Source organism: Electrona antarctica (genome assembly GCF_951216825.1).
Source record: "Electrona antarctica genome assembly, chromosome: 4".
Classification (NCBI taxonomy): Eukaryota; Metazoa; Chordata; class Actinopteri; order Myctophiformes; family Myctophidae; genus Electrona; species Electrona antarctica.
The window spans coordinates 11,640,732-11,667,561 of record NC_136809.1 but is presented as its reverse complement, the minus strand read 5'-3'; the positions used below and the strand labels follow the sequence as shown (position 1 = coordinate 11,667,561).

Sequence of the window (26,830 nt, the reverse complement as noted above, 5' to 3'; positions counted from 1 at the left end):
ATAGCGTCATGTTTTCACTGACCCCAATGTATGGAATGCGCCAGAAGCATCATTTGTGTGACGGACAGAAATTTGATCACCAGTGAAAGCTCTGCAACGTGTAATAACAATGGCACAGTGGCCACAGCACCCGATTACTGGGCATACCCCACCCTGACAAGCACTTGACCTGAATTGTAAGAGTTGAGGGGCATTACATTTAGTTTGACTCGGTTCCACAGATTAATATTGTGAAAATAGCTGATCATCAAGTTCACAACGCCTCGCAAAGTGAGGTGTTGCTTGCCTCTTTCTTGTATTATTTGACAATTTGGCGAATCTTTGACCAGTTTTTAATAGTATAGTTTGATTACTTTTGATGCAGTTCTTTCTTTCTTTCTTTCTTTCTTTCTTAAAAAGGTCTTAAAATAACTTTAGTTGTCACTTAACTGTCATCTGGGGATGCCCCCAAATGAGGGCACCCCACTTTGAGAACCACTGCTCTGCCTCTATCCAGAATCACAAGTTGCCGATTTCCATCTTCCTAATTCATCAGCAGACCTCACACATACACCTATTGTTCAACCATCCGAGGGAATACGGTAGTCAATATCAACAGTTAAATCGCACTATGGTAATCAATTTAATTGAATATAAAAAATAATCAATCATTTAATAAAAATCACACCCGTGTGAACCGAGTGGTGCAAGGTCTTGTATAGCCTGATCAGCTGTGGTCTGACGTAATGTCAGTGACCATAGTAACCTGCATGCTCATTTTTTTGGGTCCCACGTACAGGTACACACACGTACAGGTACACACATACATAGACACAAACATAGATACAGACAAAGCTGGTTGTTGGAGTGGTTTGCACCACTCAAAAATGATTGAGCCCTAACCTAAAACAAATCACACCTGTGTGAAGTGAGTGGCGCTAATATACTAAAGTCTAACTCATGTTGATTTGGTGATGTAAAACAAACGGTGCCAACACAAACATTAAACGCCATTAACAATAAAGAGACAATATGACGTAATGAGGTACATTATGACGTACATTTTCCCTTCAGTGTCAATGGCGTTTACACAACAAACATTGAACTAAAGACAAACATTAAACCTGTGTATAGTGCAAACAAAAAAACCCGGAGAAGAGCAGATTTGCAAGCTCACAACACTGGCCAAACAGATTGATGTTTAAAATATAAAATTTAAAATTTAAAATATTTAAAAACACACTTTCCGATTATGCAATTAATTTAAAAAATATATATAATATTGATAGAATAATCACAAAAATAATGGCTAGTTGTTGAACTACTTCCCATCACGTTTTGCCCTCAAGGAGTTAATGTTCCTGCTGGCAGTGGAACTTCAAAGCTCTGTTAAAGCCCATCTATGAATAGCAGATTGCACTTGCAATGTACTGCGTGTGTATTTGTCTGGGCTTTAGGCCGTTCCCCATCATGGACCATACCCATTTATAATGTGCCGCTGCCTTGATGATTCAGTCCTGGTGATGGATGGTTTCCCCGAGTCCCCATTTATTAACAATTGAACAAAGGAATTAGGTAGTAGATAATAATTAAATCACAGTTTCACAACGTTGGGGTCCATTTGGTTACATTTGCACACTCTCAGAGTTAAATGAATGCTGAGGATTGTGCAGTGTAATTTGGGGCCCCAGAGATTAAAAAGAATAAAAACGGCATATGTATGGTAACAAATGCGGGGATCCGTGGCCAAATGCAGATCAAACTGGGGGTTGTCCTTGAAATTAAAAATCACACCCGTGTGAACTGAGTGGTGTAAGGTCTTATATAGCCTGTCTGACGTAATGAAATCATGTCTGACGTAATGAAATCACACCCGGGTGAACTGGGTGAACATAGCAACCATGCTCATTTTTTGTGCACTAACAAAGCCACTTGTAGGAGTGGTTTACACCACTCAAAAAGGTTGAGAATCAATGGATTGATTAAATATAGCGAGGTTTACTTTCTTTATGACCTTTCCTTAATGGCAGCCCTTGGTGTCGACACCGGAACACACACCGGGTCACCAGGAAGTGGCTGCATCCCATAATGCAGCAGCGACATGGGCCAGAGCACATCCTGCCTTCACAGCAGTCAAAACAAACACCACACCACAGGCTTCCACTTTAAACCAGACATATCTTATAGTGTCGCTGTCGGGGCACAAAAAGAAACCCTTATCTCCGTATTTCATCTTTCTATTTATGTTTTATCATGAATTAATGGCCTGTTTTTGAGTGGTGTAAACCACTCCTACAACTGGCTTTGTTAGTTTACGTGTCTGTTCGTACCAAAAAATGAGCATGGTTGCTATGGTCACCCAGTTCACACGGGTGTGATTTCATTACGTCAGACATTACGTCAGACCACAGTTGATCAGTCTATATAAGACCTTACACCACTCAGTTCACACAGGTGTGATTTTTTACTGTTGTATGACGGTAGTAGCACAGTAGTAGTGAAAGTGAAAGGACATGTCCAAAATAGGTCTGTGTGTGGGGTTTTATAAATATTTAACCAATTAAAGTATTAACAAAGACCATTTCCAGAAAAGTAACAGTTTTGGACTCGCTAGTTTTACACCCAGACAGTGACAATATTCTGCCCACTTCTCCAGTGGAAGTCGAGACCATTTCCTAGTTAAACCAATGCAGGTGCTACTTTGAAATATCTTCCTAGAAGGGCTGTACAGTGAGTGCAGTGCACACAGCTGAGCTATATTGTTCCAGCATCGACATCACAAGTTACAAGTATAATGATGACGTGGCCAAAGGTGCAACATTGTCACAGCAAATAGATCCAGTCAGTCACATTGTTTTACTTTACTTAAAAGTAGCAAGGTTAGAACTTACCAGTCACACACCAAAAGTAGCAAATCCACAAGCTTAGCCATTAAAACAAAAATGTTCTGGAATAATGAAGTAAAACGAAATAAAAATAGAATGTATGACGACATGAAATAACATGAATACTCTGTATTTCACCGCGCGTGCAGGCACAGAACAAGCATACGGGTGTCCTGGCCGCTGCCAAAGTGATCGACACCAAGACAGAGGAGGAGCTGGAGGACTACATGGTGGAGATAGACATCCTGGCTTCATGTGACCACCACAACATCGTCAAACTGCTGGACGCCTTCTACTTCGACAGCAAGCTCTGGGTGAGTGTAAACACCACAACATTGTCAAACCGCTGTACGCCTTCTACTATGACAGCAAGCTCTGGGTGAGTGGAGTGGACCAGTGGTGGAAAGTAACTAAAGTTCAGTCAGATAACTCACTAATAGATATTGATTGTAAAATGAGAATACAAATGTTCATATAATATTTCATCTTGGCGTTCGGCTCTGCTACATTTTTCTCCCTGCTCGGCACAATTATACAACCATTATTAACCATTAAGGGCAGGGAGATAGATATACAATATAACAACCCCCCATGGGGAACAGGAGTAGCAGAGCCCACCGCTGGCGCTGGGGTGGTGGTGGTGGGAGCAAACAGTGCATAACAACACCAGGAACGCATTATGCAGAGGAAGGAACACAGGAAGAATGCAGTATCTTAAATACCCCGCCCAATTGGTCAGCTGATTGCCACGTCAGCGAATGACATGTGGGTCTTGCATAACACTGAATGAGCCCCCCCCCTCCAAGTATATCTGACTGAACTAACTCCGCAAGCTACTTATCATTACTATTTTTAAGTAAACTGTACTTTACTTGAGTAATTCAAATTTCCAATACTTTTACTTCTACTCCGCTACATCTCGGATCCAATGATTACAAAACATACATTAACACTTCAGCCATATATACCGGTACATTTCGGGCATTTGAAAATAGCAGATCTACAAGCTTGTAGATCTGCTATTTTGAAAACATGAAACGGGACATTCTGCACAATGAGTACTTCCTACTTTTGGTACTTTAAGAACATTTTGATGCCGATACCTTTGTAAATTTACTCAAGTATATTTTGAATTCCGGACTTCTACTTGTAACAAAGTATTTATATATTGCAGTATTGATACTTTTATTTAAGTAAAAGAATATTGAGTACTTTTTCCACCACTGGAGTGGACTGCACTGGACTGGACTGCTTGGAGAGAGTGACTCACGGGGGAATCTGGAGACTCGGTGCTCTCCTGACTGTGGTAACTTTTGCCCAAGGCAGTGGGTATGATGACGCCACCCAGCCAGTCCATTGCATAAGCTCAGGCGTTTAGTGTGTAGTGTTTCCCAAAACATGGTTGTTGGGGAAGTTACTCAGGAGTAATTAAGTTACTGGTTACATATTCATGACTTATTACTTGGCATCAAGAGTAAATAAGTAATATTATATTACATATATCTCTGCTGTCGGGCAGAAACCAGCTATGTCCAAAATATTAACTTTTCCGGGGAAAAACAACAACACATTAACGTTAACCTCATTAAAGTCGGTATGGTGACTTTATACATTGTCAGATACTTGAATGTGTCCTTATATTAAGTAAGACGCGTGAACGCGGGAAGCGAACGCAGCTGTTGTGGCAGTCTCTCTCACACACACACACACACACACACACACACACACACAGAGCTTTTTTTCCCTCTTTTTTGTTAATCTTTTTTTCTTCTTTTTCTTTTTTTTTGTTTTTAATTATTATTATTATTATTATTTGCGTGCGTGCGATGCACGTGTGTGCATGTGCGTGTGTGCGTGCGTTTGTGTTTTTGTGTGTGATACAGCTGCACCCTCTGGTGGCGGGCGGGTGGTGTTACAGCGTGACACACAGACAGGCAGACACACAGACAGACATGATCTGCTGAGTCTCATAGTATCACTGGCGCAAACATCACTTTACCCAATACAGCTCAAATGGACTTAAGAGGTTTTTGGCCATTAATGTGATGTACAATACACATGGATTACATCTCTGATTTCAGTCATTTGGATTCCATAGAAGCCAGCATGTCTTCTATGGAAGCATTTTGCACAGAGAAAATAGCCCGCTTAAATGGTAAATGGTGCATTTATATAGCGCCTTTATCCAAGGCACTTTACATAGATTGTGCATTACTTTCACCCATTCACACACACATTCATACACCGATTGCGGCGGAAGCCATGCAAGGTACCAACCAGCACATCGGGAGCAATTTGGGGTTCGGTGTCTTGCCCAAGGACACTTCGACATGTAGCCAGGAGGAGCCGGGATCCGAACCGCCGACCCATGGATCATTGGACGACCTGCTCTACCTCTTGAGCCACAGTCGCTTATAGATCTAGGCTATATTTTCTGCAAAGATTTGTAAAAGATTAGAGCATTTGAAGTGGTCAAACTAGCATTATGCTCCATGAAATCCTAATGGTCTCAGATATTTCATAAAAGCGAAAGGTTAAAGCCTCAGTCTGTGATTTCCTTTCCTGGTTTGCAGTGTGTAGAACAGAAGGAACAGTATTACAATACTAAAACAATCATAATGTTACATATTGTGTTAATTGTTTAGTGTTAGTGTGGGAGGCTCCTTTCACACTGTTTCACAAATTGCATAATAGGCATACGAAAAAAGTCAGTCGTGAGATTTTATTTTTGCTTTAATACATGAATACAATCTGTTGAGCCTTTCAGAACTGAATCCAACGTACAATAGGACTCACCAATGAGCCATCAAAATGCATAACTGCACAGCACACATCTATATAGGCTATATAACAAAACTAATCAATAGTCTGTTTTCATTCTTAAATAGGGCTCAAGTGGCTAATTCATAATGTATTTGTGTAGGTTTGGGTCCCAGGGAGACAGATGTATCTTTTGGGGCTCGAGCTGAAGAGGTTTGGGAGCCCCTGCTTTAGTGGGATTAGATTAGTGTTATTCTGTCCCCCCCCCCACTAGGCTGTAGCTCCTTTGACCGCCTATATTTTGTTGATACAACTTGGTGCATGTTTCAGGGGATTTGTGGTGGCATATAATAATGATGATCACCTCCGTAGGTGGTCTGAACCACTTTAAACATGGCGTGCCTGTTTTGAGCATGAAAATGTATACAAGAATTTCAGGGATTTTCAAAAGATTTCAGAAATGGCTTAAATACAAGATCTGCAAGCCCACAACGCTGCGCAATGTAACGTTAGATGTTAGACGTTTCTTTATATTATTAAATAGGGCTAAAGTTAAAAACACTTTAACACAAGGTGGCCACTTTACTTGTCTTCTATATCAGTGGACCCCCACATTATATAGCCTACTGTATTAGGCAGCGGACCCCTATCTGAAAATGTATCGTTCCAGGGAATGTCTACAAAATATGCTATATAAATTAATTACCACTCTCCTTCTCTCTCCCCCACATTCAATCAAACAATCTTCATTTCATTGTCGTAGTAGTAGTTTGTATACTCGGTGCAGTGACAATAAATTGAATCTAATCCAATCTCATCTCATTTCAGACCCAGGGAGATCCATATCACAAATAAACAATACAATATCACAGGAAAAAAATAAAAAATAAAATGCACATATCCAACAATGGTCAGTTTCTGACACACAAACATTATGCGCCAATGGTTACAAGGTACATTATTTGGTCTGTTCCATAAATTAAAGAAAAACATATTTTCGCTGTAAACCAGTTCCCTGCGCTATACAACCCTTTTCACTTGCCCAGTTTTACACGAGCAACACTTCCACAGTGGCTCGGTAGCAGTGCAGCTGGCCACGCTTATCCGTTATAGCTTTTGTTGTTGCTGCTGCTAGTGTGAGAACACGACATCAGGCTATAGGGTGCACACAGCAGTGTGTGTGTGTGTGCTCTATGCACCCTATATAGCTCCAGGAATGCCTTGGACTTGTAATAGCTTTGCCCTGAAGGACTAGCAACTACAGTGACAGAGGATTAGACTGTGTGTCCTTGGAATGTTTTTCTGATGAGGAAAATCTTAAAACACTGATTGTAGGTTGGATTTTCTATATATATATATATATAGGGCCTGGCGGCTTCTTTAATTAATGATGGACCAGGATGTGCTGTAGCACTGTTAACCTTAATGTCCCTATTTTGGGCAAATCATATGTATGTATGTATGTATGTGTGTATATATATATATATATATATATATATATATGTGTATGTATATATATATACCTCAAATAGCCAATACCAAGCTAGGTAGGGCGGTAGGCTATTCCGCGGTTCTAATAAATAGGGGTTAAGTGGTGAATGTTACTTGGACCATAATACAGTATGTACAGGTACAGACTCTAGCCCACTGTGGTTTTACTATCGCACTTCCAGGTCAAAGTTCACAACATGCAGAAATAAGCTGCTTTAGGCAGTTTCGAGCGGTTAATCATCATAGCGCAGACCATAAAGAATCCATCTGCTTTTTGATGTGAAACCATTTGATCCACTTGTGTTCACAGCGGTAGCCTATACTTTAATTATTACAAAAGATATCCCAGGAATAGATTCATCCCTGTGCACAGTATGAGCCCACTGCCCACCAGCATTTTCTACATTAACGTGGGTTTGCAAGAGGCTAGCCATCTCCGTCCGTCCATCCGTCCGTGCGTATGCTTATCCAGTAGGCGACAGAAGTACCTCCACTAAAATCGTTTCTTTTTTCACATGTTTTTGACATATGTTTTTGAAATATTCAATCTTAATTGTATAATGGATGGAAGTCGATAGGTTCAGTGATCGTCTTGAAACCTTGCCCTGAGTGATGTCTGGTTTTTAGCTAGAGGTTTAGTTGTCTTGATGTGACTTCTTCTAGCATTCTATTGGTTAGTATTTTGGGCAGATATGACTCCAATCACTCCCATTTTGGGCGGGAACCCCTTTTGGTGTTAGCATTATGTTATGCTTTAGCTATTGAAAAATAGCAGATCTACAAGCTCATAGCGCGCCACCGAGTGGCACGCTACGAGCTTGTAGGTCTGCTATTTTTGAAAAATCGAAGAACCACTGACATAGAAACATAGCTTTTTCAGAAAACTGTCAGGATGTAGAAGACATTTTTAGAATCTGATCTCAGGTCAAAATGGGTTAACTTAGCCCAGATGCACAGTCGATAATGATTATTGCTTTTGGCCTTTTACCACTGCAAAAGTGTTCATGAAAAAAGCAGTACAGTAGTTTGGTTTTGTGGTCCCAACCAATAACGAGACAGTGTTGGCGACTTCCCTTTTTAGTCACAGGTCTAAGGATATGCAATTGTGATTGCATACATTATTAGTTTGTTGTTAGACCTTTATTTTCTAATTATTTACACTATACAGCATTGTTCTTCAGAATACTGGCAGATCCCATTTTTGATCTTTATGACTGACTGACCACACTGTTATTTGCAAGTGATCATTATAAGTAATCCGATTCTTTTGTTCAGACTGATTTTCGTGTTTTTCTTTGTATTTCTGCTATTCAGACTTCATAAAACGAGCGTAAGATCAAAGTGTCACTGTCTATACTTAGCCACCGGCTGCCGGCACCCGCTCTCTTTTTGCCTTTACACTTCCTTGCCAAAAATAGCTCAGCTATTTTCCCTATAATGACATTTTTTTCCCGCACCAAATCAAACGGTTTATATTGTCGCTGTCGGGTGGTAAACCCATATGTCCAAAACTGTTACTTTGAGGGGGAAAAAAATCGCAAAATCGACAAGCTCAGAATGTGTCGCGCCACGTTTTAAGCTTGTAGATCTGCTACTTTTGATACTTTTGTGTGATATGATGCTGTAGTGTAGGAGGATCGACAGTAGGGCGTTAATTTACACACACAAAACGAAGTGTTAAAGAATATGGAGTTAAGAGGTTTCTGCCTGACAGCAGCGATATGTAGGTCAGGTCTCTTGTAGTAGATGAGATGTGATAGCCTTGGCTCACTCCAGCCTCGTTCCCAAGGACCAAACAAAGCTTGGAGGAGGACGACAGAGAAGGAAAACAAGTGAGGAATGTGGACCCAAAGAAAGTCAGCATAATGACAAGCATGCAGCGTTGACTCCCGTGACTCAAGACATAAACACAGTACATAGATGTAGGGTTCATAATAAAGTGTCATGATTACCTGAGTATTTAGTTACACTGCAGTGCAATGAACGCTCGGCCCTTTCCTCCCCATTGTCTAGCAAACAATAGACACAGCCCAATCAGGGAGCTGTCTTCTGATGGTTATCTTCACATACATGGCTGCTTGGCTCCACTCCCACCCGGGTGTGCAAATATTAGATTGCCTGCCCGAGAGAAGAGCTTCGAGGTTCCCATTCACAAACCTTTCCATGGACCCCCAAATAGCCATGGCTTTAAAAAAAGAGAAAAAAATAAAAAAGAAGAAGAAAGAAAATGGCTAAGAGGGATGCTCCGATCAGGTTTTTTTGCGACCGGTCCTGATCACCGATTGTTTTTCTCATGATCGGAAAATTTGAATATTTCCAAAATTATTATTATGTCAAAACCCACGTCAAAACTGTTCCTGGTTGTGTGGGGAGGAAGGGGAGAATGTTTATAGCCTGGCTAATAAGCCAGACCGAATCAGCCGTTGGCAAAAAAAAAATTGCCTGCCGGCAGATTACGGTCTGGAGAGGCTCAATTGTACGCCCATTTCCTACACCAGAGAACTGGTGTGGCCAATCGGGACACGGTATGCAATATGGGCGGGCTTTGGTACAGTGACGTTCAATGCTTGAGACCTTTGACTGACAGTAGCTCTGACCAATTGCATCAAAGAGAAAATGTTTGAACCCGCCCCCCGGGAAACAAGATCCATACACAGCATCTCCTGACTCAAATACCACACGACAGTGTGATTTGAGTCTGGCTTATTAGCCAGGCTAGAATGTTTAGGCCTGTCACAAAGATGCAACATGATATTTTATACTATATATATCTGACTTTTATACCACTTAAAGGGTATAAAAGATCGGTTTCTCCAGATAGGGTATGACTCGGTCACCGATCGAGTCATTTGGTGATCGGTGGTCGATTGATCAGAGCATCTGTAATAGCTAAACTAGTCGATCTACAAGCTCATAGAATGTCTCTTTTAAATGCACAATATTATGAATTGTATTTGATTTGTATTTAATTAAATGATGTCCCATCCTGATTCCCCATGGTGCCCCATGGCTGTGGCCATGGGCCTATAGAGCAGTGATTCTCAACATTTTTTATTTCAAGATCCCCCAGTTTTGGACCCCCATTATATTCTTTTTTTTTTTTTTTTTTTTTTTTTTTTTAATAAAATCTCTGCCCCCCCATTCTACATAGTGAAATCCTCAGTGTTTATTTAACTCTTGCGAGTGTGCAAATGGAACCAAATTAACCTGTGAGGGTCCATTTGTACACTCTCAGAGTTACAGACCTGGTTCATTTGGACGTTGAGAGCCCAGGACCTGATCAGAACAGGGTCTTCTACAAAGTGCTTCTGTCAGGGTATGATTGACAAAAATAACATTGTTTAAAATCACCATCAGCAGATGTTCAGAAGATATCTCTTTTGTGACACTTGTGTGGCACAACGGACGGTATAAGTAATTCATCGATTTGTTTAATAAATAAGTTTAAAAAAAGTCCCACGGCCACGCATATCAATTTGGGAGTCCATGACATGAAAAAGGTTTGAGAACCACTGGACTTCCTAAAATGGGGATTGGCACGGGGCCCATTGGGTCCAACACTGTTTATATGAGGTCATTTGAACAATAAGTTCGCAAATCACTAAGTGCACAACAGTACAAGACAGTGTGGTTTTGTATGGCAGTTGGAAGTTGGAACCACTACTTCCTCTATCGTACACACAACAACACAAACAATGTGTACTGTATTGTGCAGCCAACCATCTTGTAAGCCAGGGCTAGGAAACCGTAGGCACGGCTGCCAATATTGGCAATTTACAATTTAGGTATTTAGCAGACGCTCTTAATCCAGAGCGACTTACATTAAGCAAGAACAAAAAGCATGGGAATACATCACATATATAAAAAGCATTTATCAAGAAACATGCGTAAGCTAAGAACGTAGCTAGAACATATCTATATAATGACACTGTACATATAACTATACATATATACTATACTATGCTGTACATATATACTATGAAGTGCTATGACTACATACAATGCAATTATTGTGCAGTCTACATAACATGCTATAAGTCTGTATCAAATGCTATCTAAGTCCACAAAGTGCTGTCTAAGGGGGTAGGGTAAGTGCTAGGGTAAGGGGGTAGGGTAAGTGCTAGGGTAAGGGTAAGTGCTAGGGTAAGGGGGTAGGGTAAGTGCTAGGGTAAGGGGGTAGGGTAAGTGGCACAAGGGAGGGTGATCACTGGCATAAGTGTTAGAGAGAGAGCTAACTCTGACTGGGGAGAGAGTCTGGGAGATAGTTGAGTCTAATGATCATGATCATTACATCCTGATGTGAAATAAATATTTGTAAAGAAGATGAAGGGGGGAAAAAAACAGTTGTTATGTTGTGTATAGCCTATGGACAATCAAAATCAGTTGGAAATATTCAATTTGGATGTGGTGTTATAATTAAACATAATGTTGATTTGGGCACACGTGCTGACTATCAAGATCACTGTTATAATACAGGGGTCGGCAACCTTAGGCACCAGTGTACACCAGGGGTAGGCAACCTTAGGCACCAGTGTACACCAGGGGTAGGCAACCTTAGGCACCAGTGTCAACATTGGCACAAAGGAGGGTGATCACTGGCACACTGGCAAGTGTGTGAGAGTATTTTTGGTTTTAAAATAAACTATTTAAAAAAATGCAGTCAAATAAATGTCCCTCACATTTGTGTGTAAATTACATCCTGCATTCTACATTCATTAAAACTGAACTCTATTATTGCCCTGAGTCTAATGATCATTGTAACAACGTGAAAGGAAAAACTTTATATTTGTGGACAAGCAAAATATGTTGGAATTTTTCACGTGGTGTCATTAAAATTAATTAATGTTGATATGGCACACTGACGATCTGGAAAATAAAAACATGGCACTTCATTTAAAAAAGGTCGCAGACCCCTGTTATAATATATCACTTCATGTCAAATAGGTTACCGAATACCGACCCCTGTTGTAAACCGAGAATGAACATCCATTCAGTCTGAGTGAATGAAAGAGAGTTGAACCTTTTAAAAGGGAACTAGCTAGTGGTGTACGAGGATTTGACCAGGCACTGGCAGGCAGGCAGGTTTCCACACTGAGGATGGGCTTTCATGCTCTTTTATTCAAAAGACTATGACTTAAACCAAATAATAAAATGCTGTCAAAATACACACTGGTGGCCTCTGTGGAATCCTAATGACTGAAAGCAGTCGTGGCGACTGAGAACTTTAATCCATAGCTAGCTATATTATGGCTAGAACTGAGTGCTTAAATACTCCAAATAGGATTAGAATTTCCATGAACATAGTATTCCCACTAGGCTGTGGTGTGTGTGTGTGTGTGTGTGTGTGTGTGTGTGTGTGTGTGTGTGTGTGTGTGTGTGTGTGTGTGTGTGTGTGTGTGTGTGTGTGTGTGTGTGTGTGTGTGTGTGGCTGGCTACAGTGGCATCTGGAGCAATAAGTAGTATTAGGTTAGCTTAGCTTTCTAGTGTGATGCTGACTCTTTCTTTTGTCACAGCGGTGATGTGTGGAGAAGAGGCCGCTTGTGGGCGTGAGGTCTCTCAACCATCACACCCCAGGAAGAGGAAGATATTAGCCACAGTTATGCAACCCTGTAACCATCGAAAATATGTATCATAGTTTGGAGAACTAGCATGGGCTACAGGATCATGCCTACACCTAAGCCACTATATACGTACTTGGACTTACAAGAAATAGAGGGTATGCGCAATTGCGCATGCATAAAGTGAATGGCAAAGTGAGTGGCAAAGTGAGTTTAACGTCGTTTAACGTCGTTTAATGAAATCATATTGGACTTTTCTGTTTGGATGTATGGACTATAGCTGGTCAAGGCCAGAAAGTAGTTTTTTGGCACTCAGTAGGTGTTCCCGCATAACTTCCTGGTTTGATGATGATGTCACACGCATACCCTCTATAGAGGAAATAGCCGCATATGGTGAGCTTGTAGATGTGTCTATTTATTGCAATTTTTGACATGCAGTCATGCACAAAATAGGTCAGGTTGAAACTTGAAAGCGGTTATGAGATGACAGCTCTCGCCACCCTCTGAGAAATGTTTCACTTGAAATAAATCACGCGAAAAGACTTTCCACAATGCCGTTTCAAAGCGTTCAATGGGAGCTTTTCAAGACTCGTCCGTTTTCCCACTTCAAACAACAAAGCCATTTCCAAGACACACAAAGCCCCGAGTCTTGAGACAATCTGCTCTATTCAGCGTGCCGGAGCTCTTCTACTGTTGTTTCTGTGTAGGCGTGCTGTTGTTTTAGTGGCTCCGCTGCAGCGCTGCCGTACAATGGGCCCTAGAACTGGACTGTGAAGTGAGAGCAGGGAGAGGAACTATGGGCCAATGCTGTGGCTTCCTCTCCCACGCACGCACTCACGCACGCACGCACGCACGCATGCACGCATGCACGCACGCACGCACGCACGCACGCACGCACGCACGCACGCACAATGGTCAAATACATTTTGTCCTATATTGTCTCTGTGGGGTTAGGGTTCCTCTCCCACTCATCCACACGCACGCCAAGTTGTAGTATGATCGTGTGGGCGTTAATTTACAACAAAAAAACAAGAAGATAGAATACCGTATGGAGTTAAGATGTTTCTTCCAGACAGAAGATAGAATACCGTATGGAGTTAAGATGTTTCTTCCAGACAGAAGATAGAATACCGTCTGGAGTTAAGATGTTTCTTCCAGACAGAAGATAGAATACCGTCTGGAGTTAAGATGTTTCTTCCAGACAGAAGATAGAATACCGTATGGAGTTAAGATGTTTCTTCCAGACAGAAGATAGAATACCGTCTGGAGTTAAGATGTTTCTTCCAGACAGAAGATATAATACCGTATGGAGTTAAGATGTTTCTTCCAGACAGAAGATAGAATACCGTATGGAGTTAAGATGTTTCTTCCAGACAGAAGATAGAATACCGTCTGGAGTTAAGATGTTTCTTCCAGACAGAAGATAGAATACCGTATGGAGTTAAGATGTTTCTTCCAGACAGAAGATAGAATACCGTCTGGAGTTAAGATGTTTCTTCCAGACAGAAGATAGAATACCGTATGGAGTTAAGATGTTTCTTCCAGACAGAAGATAGAATACCGTCTGGAGTTAAGATGTTTCTTCCAGACAGAAGATAGAATACCGTCTGGAGTTAAGATGTTTCTTCCAGACAGAAGATATAATACCGTATGGAGTTAAGATGTTTCTTCCAGACAGAAGATAGAATACCGTATGGAGTTAAGATGTTTCTTCCAGACAGAAGATAGAATACCGTCTGGAGTTAAGATGTTTCTTCCAGACAGAAGATAGAATACCGTCTGGAGTTAAGATGTTTCTTCCAGACAGAAGATAGAATACCGTCTGGAGTTAAGATGTTTCTTCCAGACAGAAGATAGAATACCGTCTGGAGTTAAGATGTTTCTTCCAGACAGAAGATAGAATACCGTCTGGAGTTAAGATGTTTCTTCCAGACAGAAGATAGAATACCGTCTGGAGTTAAGATGTTTCTTCCAGACAGAAGATAGAATACCGTATGGAGTTAAGATGTTTCTTCCAGACAGAAGATAGAATACCGTATGGAGTTAAGATGTTTCTTCCAGACAGAAGATAGAATACCGTCTGGAGTTAAGATGTTTCTTCCAGACAGAAGATAGAATACCGTCTGGAGTTAAGATGTTTCTTCCAGACAGAAGATAGAATACCGTCTGGAGTTAAGATGTTTCTTCCAGACAGAAGATAGAATACCGTATGGAGTTAAGATGTTTCTTCCAGACAGAAGATAGAATACCGTATGGAGTTAAGATGTTCCTTCCAGACAGAAGATAGAATACCGTCTGGAGTTAAGATGTTTCTTCCAGACAGAAGATAGAATACCGTCTGGAGTTAAGATGTTTCTTCCAGACAGAAGATAGAATACCGTATGGAGTTAAGATGTTCCTTCCAGACAGAAGATAGAATACCGTCTGGAGTTAAGATGTTTCTTCCAGACAGAAGATAGAATACCGTCTGGAGTTAAGATGTTTCTTCCAGACAGAAGATAGAATACCGTCTGGAGTTAAGATGTTTCTTCCAGACAGAAGATAGAATACCGTATGGAGTTAAGATGTTTCCTCCAGACAGAAGATAGAATACCGTATGGAGTTAAGATGTTTCTTCCAGACAGAAGATAGAATACCGTCTGGAGTTAAGATGTTTCTTCCAGACAGAAGATAGAATACCGTCTGGAGTTAAGATGTTTCTTCCAGACAGAAGATAGAATACCGTATGGAGTTAAGATGTTTCTTCCAGACAGAAGATAGAATACCGTATGGAGTTAAGATGTTTCTTCCAGACAGAAGATAGAATACCGTCTGGAGTTAAGATGTTTCTTCCAGACAGAAGATAGAATACCGTCTGGAGTTAAGATGTTTCTTCCAGACAGAAGATAGAATACCGTCTGGAGTTAAGATGTTTCTTCCAGACAGAAGATAGAATACCGTATGGAGTTAAGATGTTTCTTCCAGACAGAAGATAGAATACCGTATGGAGTTAAGATGTTTCTTCCAGACAGAAGATAGAATACCGTATGGAGTTAAGATGTTTCTTCCAGACAGAAGATAGAATACCGTATGGAGTTAAGATGTTTCTTCCAGACAGAAGATAGAATACCGTATGGAGTTAAGATGTTTCTTCCAGACAGAAGATAGAATACCGTATGGAGTTAAGATGTTTCTTCCAGACAGAAGATAGGATACCGTATGGAGTTAAGATGTTTCCTCCAGACAGCAGCGATATAGAGCGTTGCAGTCCCGCCCCCTACCATGGACCAGGAAATGAATCCCAATGCATTTTTCCCATAGACATTTCTTAAAGTATTTATTTAAAGACGGTTACGCCGCGGACAAAGCCAACTCGAGTCGTGACAACTCATGACAACACAAACGATATTTTGGACCAAACAAATAATTACAAAGAAGAAAAACAACAAAAAAAGTGTTGTAACCTGCCGTTTTTTTCTTCTTCTTTCTAATTATTTGTTGTCATGATTTGTCACGACTCGAGTTGGCTTTGTCCGCGGCGTAAACGTCTTTAAATAAATACTTTCTGAAATGTCTATGAGGAAAATGAACGGAGAATCATTTCCTGGTCCAGGGTAGGGGGCGGGACTGCGACGCTCTATAGAGACATACTGCTGCAACTGTCAAATACTATTTTATTTTATTTTTGTGGGGGGGGATTATTCTATTGATAACTTTTTAGATGAAAAGGGTGAAAGGTGTGAAATCAGGACACATCGGGTGCATTAATGCCCAAAAAGTAAAATCATAATTTTGTTGTCGTCGGGCAGAAACCTCTATCTCTCCATATTTTTGAGTGGTGTAAACCACTCCTACGACTGGCTTTGTTAGTTTACGTGTCTGTCTGTCTGTGCTCAAAAAATGAGCATGGTTGCTACGGTCACCCAGTTCACCCGGGTGTGATTTCATTACGTCAGACCACAGCTGATCAGTCTATATAAGACCTTACACCACTCAGTTCACACGGGTGTGATTTTTAAATTAACGCCCTATACTTGATCATAGTACTACAGCGTCACACAAAATTAACAGATCCACAAGCTCGAAACAAGGTCTGAACATAGCCCTAGTGTCTCATGTAGAAAACATCTTTGCCACACTATATCGTTATAGATCTGCTACTTTTGCTGTTTTTGAATTTGAATCCCGTTTTGGATCCCACCTTGGTTATTGTACCTAATGCGTTCAGTAAGGCTGACAGACAGTGGGTGATGTCTCTTCTCTTCCTCAGATCCTCATAGAGTTCTGTGCTGGTGGGGCCGTGGATGCCGTCATGCTGGGTGAGTCAGCGTTTCTACTTTGAATACAATTTGCATACAATTTACATAGTCAAAAAAACGCAAACGGTGCCGAAAGCAGCCGATCTGCAAGCTCACACCAACGAGACACCACAACAAAGAACGCCGCAGAAAACAAGTGGAACAACAACTAGACCACTTCTAGGTGTCTTTAAGCTGATGTAGCCCGACTATACCTGGTATCTTCCATCACTTACACCAGATCTAAGCCATATATTGGCATCATGTGTAAATTAGGGCTGCCTCCGGGCCTCAAAGGGCCCCAGCCTCCCGTGCCGGAAAAACGGGCATTCCCCATTCCGTTTGTGTCACTGGTACTGTAATGTATCTATATATCAACAAATTAATGAACCTCTTTAGTATTATTTTATTCATTCAAAAATAGCCAATCAAAAGCTCAAAATGCGTCACGAGATGGTAAATTCGTATTAATCTTTTTCTTTTGGGCATGCCCAAAATTAGGATTGCGCATCAATTATTTCATTAAATTATCGATTGTCCTTTTTTTCTTTTCCCCCATAATCGATTGAACGGATTAGTTGTATTAACTGATGTCATTGATGTGGTCCCCTTCCCCTCCAGAGCTGGAGAGGGCGCTGACGGAGCCCCAGATCAGAGTGGTGTGTAAGCAGACGCTGCAGGCTCTGGTCTACCTGCACGACAACAAGATCATCCACCGAGACCTGAAGGCTGGAAACATCCTGCTCACGCTGGACGGAGACGTCAAACTGGGTAAGAAACATCCTCCTCACGCTGAGGGAGACGTCAAGCTGGGTATATGCTTTTCGAGTAGTGGCGCCACTGCGCAAATAACTTTTGGTTAGTCAAAAGGGAGACATCGAAGAGGAAGGATGGATGGGGAAGGATCAACATATGGAATGTCAGAACAGGTTCTGACATATATCCATATACTAATATTGATGACATCAGGGATCTCCATATATGGGCTTAATTGCGACAACAATCCCTGATTGATGATGTCATAGTGATGTCACGAGACCTGGGCACAATATGTGGGGGCTTCCCCCATGTATGGGGATTTTGAGTGATACACCCACGGACAAAAAACACACGATTCCATAATTAACTGCGACCTTTGGTCGCAATTATTTTTAATCTTCATGATGTAAATCTTCATGATGTTTCTTTTGTATTATAAATGCGTTTCCCCCTTGCAAACACTACACCACTCATGTACGGGACAGAGTCCCCCTTCATGACAGCCTTGCAGACCCCCCCCCCCCCCCCCCCCCCCTCCTCTCCAACAATGATGATTTCAGCGGTCTGCTATGTGCACAACATCATGTGCCCCAGACAGACACACAGACAGACAGTGGTCTTATCTGTAGTGCAGCCAGTTGTCCACACCCTGGTGTGCAGTTTGAACCCACACGATGGCACTTAATGTGTCATGATGATGCCATGCCCATGATTGTCATCTGCTCTGTCGTAACTCCCTGCAGTCAAAGTGAAAATGCACAGGAGGACATGTGCTGCACCCTTCTCTTGGCCAACATAATGAGGACGCCAGGTTGACAGTGGCTTAACTGCACATAATATGGTTCCGATAGCCAAACAGCAGATCTGCTACTATTGATGCGTGTGTGACACTGTAGTATGATCAAGTATGTATTAAGTAAACCATACCCGAGGCGGGGTTGACGAAAGGGCCTTTCTGTGTGGAGTTTGCATGTCCGTGTCCCCTAGGGTAGGTACCCTCACAAAAAACATGCAGTAAGTCTGGTCTCTAAACTCCCTCCCCCTGGCCAGCGCCTGATGGAGGGGAAAGGAACTGGTCGGAATAACGTGCTCCTTCCATGCGCTACGTCCAAATGGGGAAACTCCCCCCGATGTCAGGTGAAAAGAAGCAGCTTGGACTCCTCATGCATGAAAGGAAGCATGAGGTCAGTCCGCTGCCCCCCCAGGTAGGATTACATTAGATAATTGACACTGGGTGAAAAAATGGGTTGCAAAATCGTGGGATTAAAAAGAGAAAAAAAAGTAGGGTGTTTATTAACGGAAACGACACAAAACATCAGACATTATGGCGATAAGAGGGTTCTGCCCGACGGCAACATTATATACAAAGTTTGCTGTTAGGAATAATAGGCAGAAAACCAAATCTCAACCCTCTTAACAATCAATGCCAAAACGAGATAATCTCGTGATTAGCTACTGTACCCTACTGTGCCAATCACAAGATTAATGTAATTTCCGGTGCGAGATTTTGCTCCCATGAAAGTGTCATGGCGCAGCACAGTCACGTCACATGACCATTTATAACGCTAACATAGAGTTATAAAAGGATAGAGGGAGGACCGCTATTAATTTCAATGGAAGTTGCTCAGTGGTGTTTTGAAGCACCCGGAAGAACGCTCTACTTCTGCACCAAAATGCGGAAGTGCAAACGAGCGCTCAATGTTAAAGCCCAGCTCTATAACTCCACGGGTCCGCCTGCAGTCCCTACTCTGACCAGCAGGGCCGAGCGCTTCAACGTTGGAGAGCCTCACTGGGGGCTTGGAAATGTGGAACTGCATCACTTTCATGGAGGTGGACGGGACGGTCCGGGCTAGGCTAGGCTAAACTTCCGCTTGCTCGAGCCATTGAGTTATAATTATACTTCCGGCAGTCTTCCGGGTGCTTCAAAACGCCACTGAGCAACTTCTATTGAAATGAATAGCTTGGGGGGGGGCGGGGCTAGCGCTCCGGTTCAGTCTCTATCCTTGTATTACTCTATGGCTTGTTCTCTAAGCTTCCTTGGTTAGTCAGGGGGCTGCTCTTCTTCTTTGGTGTTTCACCCATTTCTCTGGCACCTGCGCAACACTGCCCCCTAGAGGGCCGGCATGGAATGTGTTTTAACGTTTCTTTGGTAAATCAATGCACTTTCTGGACGCCACACGAGAGCGTCCAGAAAAGCAGCAGAAGTAGACAAACTATCTCAGGTTAGCAACGCCTGTTCACTGTAATTCCGTACCAGCTGCATGCATCAATAATTGGACTTGGACTGTACAGTACGTGCGAGGCAGCGGCCTGTGTCTATTGGCATGCAGTGCTGTGCATCACACATGTAGCCACAACAGATGCGGTAATGGAGGTCGACGTATTAAGTGGGATGACTCATTGCTGGTGGATGTAACAAGGCTGCTGGAATAACAATACACAAGAGGCATTTTGTCCAGTCACATAAGGCAGGGGTTCTCAACCCGTGGGTCGCGACCCCTCGGGGGGGTCGCCAAATTATTTTAGGGGGTCCCCAAATTATTTTCAAAAAAAAGAAAAAAAAAAAAGATTTTTTTTAAAATTTTATTTTCACGATTTTTCAAAAATAGCAGACCTACAAGCTCGTAGCGCGCCACTCGGTGGCGCGCTATGAGCTTGTAGATCTGCTATTTTTCAATAGCTAAATTATAACAATGCTTAAAACACCAAAAGGGGTTCCCGCCCAAAATGGTTTAAGGTTATTGTAGCAGTCAATTTATATTGGGGGTCGGGAGGGGGCGGGGCGGGGGTCCCGAGACATTGCCAAAGCATTTCCGGGGGTCCCCGGCCAAAAACGTTGAGAACCCCTGACATAAGTCACACAAGTGTCTGTCTGGGGGAACTGGCTGCATGTACGTGCGGTATGCTCGCCACTTGGCGGCCGCGTGCACAACTGCACGTGTTTTTGAAACAAAGCATGATGTCACCAATTCAAATACAGCAGCGGTTCCGAACCTTTTTCTGGATCAGCATTCGTGGCCCACCCATCTGACCACTTAACACGGCAGCCTATCGGTCACATGGGTGTGTTAATGATCACTTCACACACGTTTATTTTAACCCATTTAGGCCTGACGTCGAAATAAAAAAACGTTCGCTCTGAAAGAATATATATTCAAAGATTTGTGCCTCATTTTCACGATATTAAAAAAATAGCAGACCTACAAGATCGTAGCGCGCCACTCGGTGGCGCGCTATGAGCTTGTAGATCTGCTATTTTTTTCAATAGCTAAAGTATAACATAATGCTTAGTTAAAACACCAAAAGGGGTTCCCGTCTAGAATGGGTTAATGATCAATCGATCGTGTTCTGCCTTGGATCAATGGAACGAATCTAGCATACTTTGACCCATTCAAACTGGAAAAGGATGTGTGTAATTTTGGCAGATGTACAAACTTAAAAAATAAAAAATAAAGTGTGAGGACTACTGATTTAGAAGGCATTCGTAGAATCGGCCTCAGGTCTTAATGGGTTAAATCCGTATGTAATGGTATCACTATGAAAACACACCTGAGAAAAACAAAATATTTTTATAATTTTTGTTGTCATACACGGTAATATATTTAAAGGTATATTCAGTGATTTCACTTAATTCAAATATCACTTATTTTTTCTTATTTTTTGGATAATCCTCCCTACTATAAAGCGTGCTGACCATATAAGGAGTTCCTCCCTGTCCCCAGTTAACCCCTGGGGTCAAAAAACCCTAGTTTCGGTTTGGGCTTTGGGTGGCAAAGCCTTCATCCAATCAGGATGAGAGGGGCCTTCCTCCAATCATGATCGAGTGGGGCGGGCATTGGTGCACGTGCTGTTGGTCTGTTGTACTTCCCCCACTGTAGAGCGTGTGCATGTGCACATCTTGTTACCGGGTGGACCGGGGTTTTTTTCCAAATCACCCAAATCACTGAATGCTCCTTTAAAGATCAGTGCTCTGCCAATGATGTGGAGGCTGGCCCACAGGTTGGGAAGCACTGAAATACATGAAAGGTGTAATAAATACACATGATGTATTGTCCTGTTGGTTGGAACCAAAGCATTATGTTCTTCAGAGTTGTTTTTTGTTGTGTCTTTGCTTTTGTTTCATTCGCCGAGTCGGTTGCTTTGTGGAAAGAAACAATGTTGGGGACATTCCTGTGGCCGATATTAACGCTGTGTTGAATCGTATGTCCTCCCAGCTGACTTTGGAGTGTCTGCGAAGAACACCAAAACACTGCAGAGGAGAGACTCTTTCATCGGGACACCTTACTGGTGAGTGGATTATCCCATTTAGGCCTGACGTCGAAATTAAATAAATGTCTTTTTTAAATGTTTTTTTTTTCTGAAAAACCTCATGTTTCGATATCCGTTGTTTCTCAATATTTCATGTCAAGGACCCCAAAAATTATATGAAATATGCCCCCCCCCCCCCATCTGAAAATATGTTGTTCCAGGGACCTCCCCAGTAGCAAAGGTTTTAGTTAAAAAACTGAAACTCTGAAAAGATTTGAGGCACATTTTCACGATTTTTCAAAAATAGCAGACCTACAAGCACTCGGTGCCGCGCTATGAGCTTGTAGATCTGCTATTTTTCAATAGCTAAGGCACAACATAATGCTTAAAACACCAAAAGGGGTTCCCGCCCAAAATGGGTTATTTTACCAATGGAAAAATACAATAAGTGCAACAACTCAAGGATACAACAAAGATATGTCTCTACAGTAGAAGTCTGTGTGTATCAACTTATTTCACAACAGCAAACATGAATACGCCTCACTGCAAATATTGCTTTAGATGGGTTCCCTTACCTCATAATAGTAGGGCTGCAACGATGCATTCATTTCGATGCAATTATGCTATCGATTACCGTACTACCGTAAATTTGTCTTCATCAATGGCTAAATCACATTGATGATTACACACTTTCCCAAGTCGATTCGTCAAGCTCACAACCAGGTAGCGATGCGTGATGAACTTATAGATCAGCTATACCCAAAATAGGGATGCGAGGATCCCTTACTGTACCCTCCGTGTGGTACAGTAAGGCTAAAACGTTAACACGACACCGGTCTGTGGACGACTTGTTTTCATTGTGGTTCCACGTGTTCAATTCAATTCCTCATCCGTTAATTTCCCCAACCCCAGGATGGCTCCAGAGGTGGTGATGTGCGAGACGTCCAAGGACCGTCCCTACGACTACAAGGCGGACATCTGGTCCCTGGGGGTGACGCTGATCGAGCTGGCCCAGATCGAGCCCCCCAACCACGAGATGAACCCCATGAGGGTGCTGCTGAAGATAGCCAAGGCTGAGCCCCCCACCCTGATGCAGCCTTCACGCTGGTGAGACCTTCTCATCCTCCCAGCCCCAATGGGCTCTATGCACACACAATAACTCTTCCTACTTATGGGTCGCTTCCCTAGGTGTTCTGTTCCATGTAGTGTGCAGTGGTTCTCAAACTTTTTAGAGTGGCGCGCTACGAGCTTGTAGGTCTGCTAACGTAATGTTTCTTATCCTACAAAATACTCACAGCTGCTTCACGTCCCAGTTCCAGGATCACAATGAATAGTTGCCAATGATCGTTCCAGTTGTTGAGCTGTCTCCTCTCGTGCATTCCAGGTCTCCAGAGTTCAGTGATTTCCTAAGGAGGTGTCTGGATAAGAACGTGGACAACAGATGGAGTACGGCGCAGCTCCTGCAGGTACGACAGCGACGTAGCATTAACCCATTTTGACCTGAGATCAGATTCTAAAAATGTCTTCTACATCCTGACAGTTTTCTGAAAAAGCTATGTTTCTATGTCAGTCGTTCTTCGATTTTTCAAAAATAGCAGACCTACAAGCTCGTAGCGCGCCACTCGGTGGTGCGCTATGAGCTTGTCTTTTTCAATAGCTTATGTTATAAGCATAACATAATGCTAACACCAAAAGGTGTTTTTCTCTGTTCATTTCATCCAGTTTTTCAAACAGATTAATGGAAATTATTAATGGTTATGCGGTAAAGTAATTGCGATAGGCTCAAATATTTAGTGATCAGGCCATTATCGTCTCTGTCGGGTGGGAAGGGAACCTCATATTATATCCCAAACTGTGACTTTTCACGATTCTAAATAAAACAATAGAAAAAAAAGCAGAAGATCGACAAGCTCTGGGGAAAAGAAAGTGCAGTGTTTCAAGCTTGCGGACCTCCTGCTTTTGATGCTTCCATGTGACACTGTAGTATCTGATCAAGTAGGGCATTAACTTACGAAACAAACACGATAATATGGAGAGAAGAGGTTTCTGCCCGACAGCGACAATATAAGTGTGCCAGTCCTATTCATCCCCTTGCCTGTCCAAGAGAACAGTAAGACATCCTCATTGAACCTGAGGTGAACATCTGCTGAGCACGGCAGTATGGCGTACAGCACCATGTGTGCTAGCGAGGCTATCCGCTCGTCCCCTAGCGATTGAGCTGACGTCGGCTGACCAGGCGTTTCTTTCTTCTTCCCATGGGTTTAAATCGCTCTGCCAGACAGTTACACTTCCAGACAGGCAAGGGGGAGTTGGGAGTTGTTTCGTACAGGTGTCCACACAGAGAGACACACCGAAAGCATTGTATTACCCCAAGAAAGGCTCGATGGGCTTGAACGTACAGAATAGTGTTCTTCTACCACCGTTGAAGGTGTTGATATGGAAGCAACTGTATATTCTCAGGCCGGTGGTACAATATGGGCAACAGCGTTTTAGGCAGAGGGTAAGCTTGTCTTGGGGGACCAGGGGGTGATATGTTGTTTTGAATGAGTTTAATGATGAAAGGTTTACTCTAGGTCAGTGGTTTTCAACCCTTTTCACACCAAGGCCCGTTATTTAGTGGTCATTTGAGCCGTGGACCACCATGTGATGAGAATTAGCCTCTCAGACCCAAAACTGAGAATATTTTGTTGTTGGATAAGATTCCATGATTCCATGCTGTATCGATGTTGGTACCATTACAGGAGAGATAACAGGCAAACGTTGATCAAAATAATTATTCTACATTCTTTAATTGAGTAGACTTCTTGTAAATTAACTGAAGTAATATATATATGAACCTTTATTGAGAAAGGATATCCCCTTGAGATGTCACATCTCGTTTTCGAGGGGGTCCAACAACATAGAGCAATACAATAGACAGAAACGTTACAACAGATACATCCATGCATACATTACAAAACAAAACAGAAAGCTCTCCCAAGCTGGCCGCTCCCACCCCACCTAATCACCCCAAAAATAAGGCACGGTACCATGCATCATGGTACTCATATAGTGGACATAGATCAAGAATCAAAAATCAAAAATCAAAAACAAACTGTTACAGATACTGTATGCACATGCAGTAAAATGCTTTAACGAGATAGATACATAATTACAAACGTGCACATGCATAGATGTCAAATTACAGTATATTTGCAGATTAGTATGTTAGAAACAAACTAATGCAGATGTTTAATGGTAATTTAACTCTTGAGAGTGTTAAAAAAGAAACCCATTTGGTTTCATGTCACGCTCTCAAGAGTTAAAGATCTATAAGGGTCCATTTGGTTACCAACCAATCATTTAGCTGGGGGACCACCTGGAATCCCATCAAGGACCACTGGTGGTTCGCGGACCACTGGTTGAGAACCACTGCCCTAGGTCTTATTGGATTTACATGCACCGAAAGGGGAATTCTTGGCCGAAACCGAATACTGAATATAGGAAACAGTTGGCCGAATATCCGAATATGATTAATATTATATATCTTTTTTTACTACCATTGTTGTCATGGTACCGTAAAGCTACCTGATTTATGGCAAAATAAATGGTTATGGCAAAACTTAACTTAAATAATAATCACTATTATGGGTCCATTAAAACATTTATTCAGCTCTTTTGAATGCATTAATTGCATACACTATTCGGTGATATATTTTCTGCCTATTGGGGCCGAAACCGAATAGGCCGAAAATGAATTTTTAGCCATTTTCTGCCGAATATTTTCTGCGGCCGAATATTCAGTGCATCACTAATTTTCAGTGTATTGCATAGATGTACTGTATGTACTGTACCTGCGAGAACAAATCCTCACACTTGGGATTTAGTCGAGTCTTGAGTGCTGTAAAGGTACAATCTAGCATCTTATTTCCCTACTAGGTCCTTATGAATTCATAACACCATATTGGTCAAATCTCAAATCTAATGTTACAGCTGCCATCTGTACGTCTCGTGTCCTCTCCCGTGTGAGAGACCAAGTAAAGTATACCTACCGCTAAAAACAACCAATGTCTGAATGAATGGAAGAGTATGGAGACCTACCTCCAACCACTGCACCTCTACTGAATTAGTCCTATTGTATTAACCCATTTTGACCTGAGATCAGATTCTAAAAATGCATGTCTTCTAAATCCTTCTGAAAAAGCTATGTTTCTATGGCAGTCGTTCTTCGATTTTTCAGAAATAGCAGACCTACAAGCTCGTAGCGCGCCACTCGGTGGCGCTCTATGAGCTTGTAGATCTGCTATTTTTCAATAGCTAAAGCATAACATAATGCTAACACCAAAATGGGTTAACATGCTCAACCTATTCTATTCATTAAAATAGGTTCTGGATTGCAGCTTCAAGTGTTAAAAGCATCAGGGAAAAAAAGGCATTTCTTCTAAAGTCATCAGTGCTGATAGGCTGTGTTATGATTGATTCATCATTTATGATTGCATGGGTGCTATTAATTATGATCATTCCATTCCATCTGTAATCATTTAGAAGGTGTTAGCTCCTTTTGTTAAAGGCACCATAAACAACTTTCCCTGAAGTCCTGCCTTTGATTGAATCAACCGTTTGATCAAGCTCTATGTAAAAGGCCATGTCACACCTATGGTTCCTTTGTTATGACGCCTGGGCCTAGCTTGGCAGAGAGAGGTATATAAAGACAACGAGAAAAGATATGAGAGGGACTTCTGTTAGGAGAGCTTGGAGGTGACATACAATTTACAATGGGAGCATGTCTTGTCCAGTGTCCACTAAATATTGTATATTTTATTGTTGTATTGTTTTCTTTGTTGTCGTTTTTCGTAAGTGACCATGAATTATTGAAACGTAACAGTCTTATGAA

General features: G+C 41.9%; 1 protein-coding gene across 1 annotated transcript in view; it reads left to right on the top strand.

Annotated features, from left to right (window-relative positions):
• LOC306921065 (STE20-like serine/threonine-protein kinase) overlaps positions 1–26,830 on the top strand; it is a 60,483-nt gene that overhangs the window by 1,831 nt on the left and 31,822 nt on the right. The window contains exons 2-7 of the mRNA XM_079498154.1: positions 3,014–3,178; positions 16,923–16,971; positions 17,572–17,721; positions 21,924–21,996; positions 22,870–23,064; positions 23,342–23,423. Coding sequence (XP_079354280.1) covers positions 3,014–3,178; positions 16,923–16,971; positions 17,572–17,721; positions 21,924–21,996; positions 22,870–23,064; positions 23,342–23,423 — 714 coding nt within the window. The remainder of the gene's footprint in view (positions 1–3,013; positions 3,179–16,922; positions 16,972–17,571; positions 17,722–21,923; positions 21,997–22,869; positions 23,065–23,341; positions 23,424–26,830) is intronic.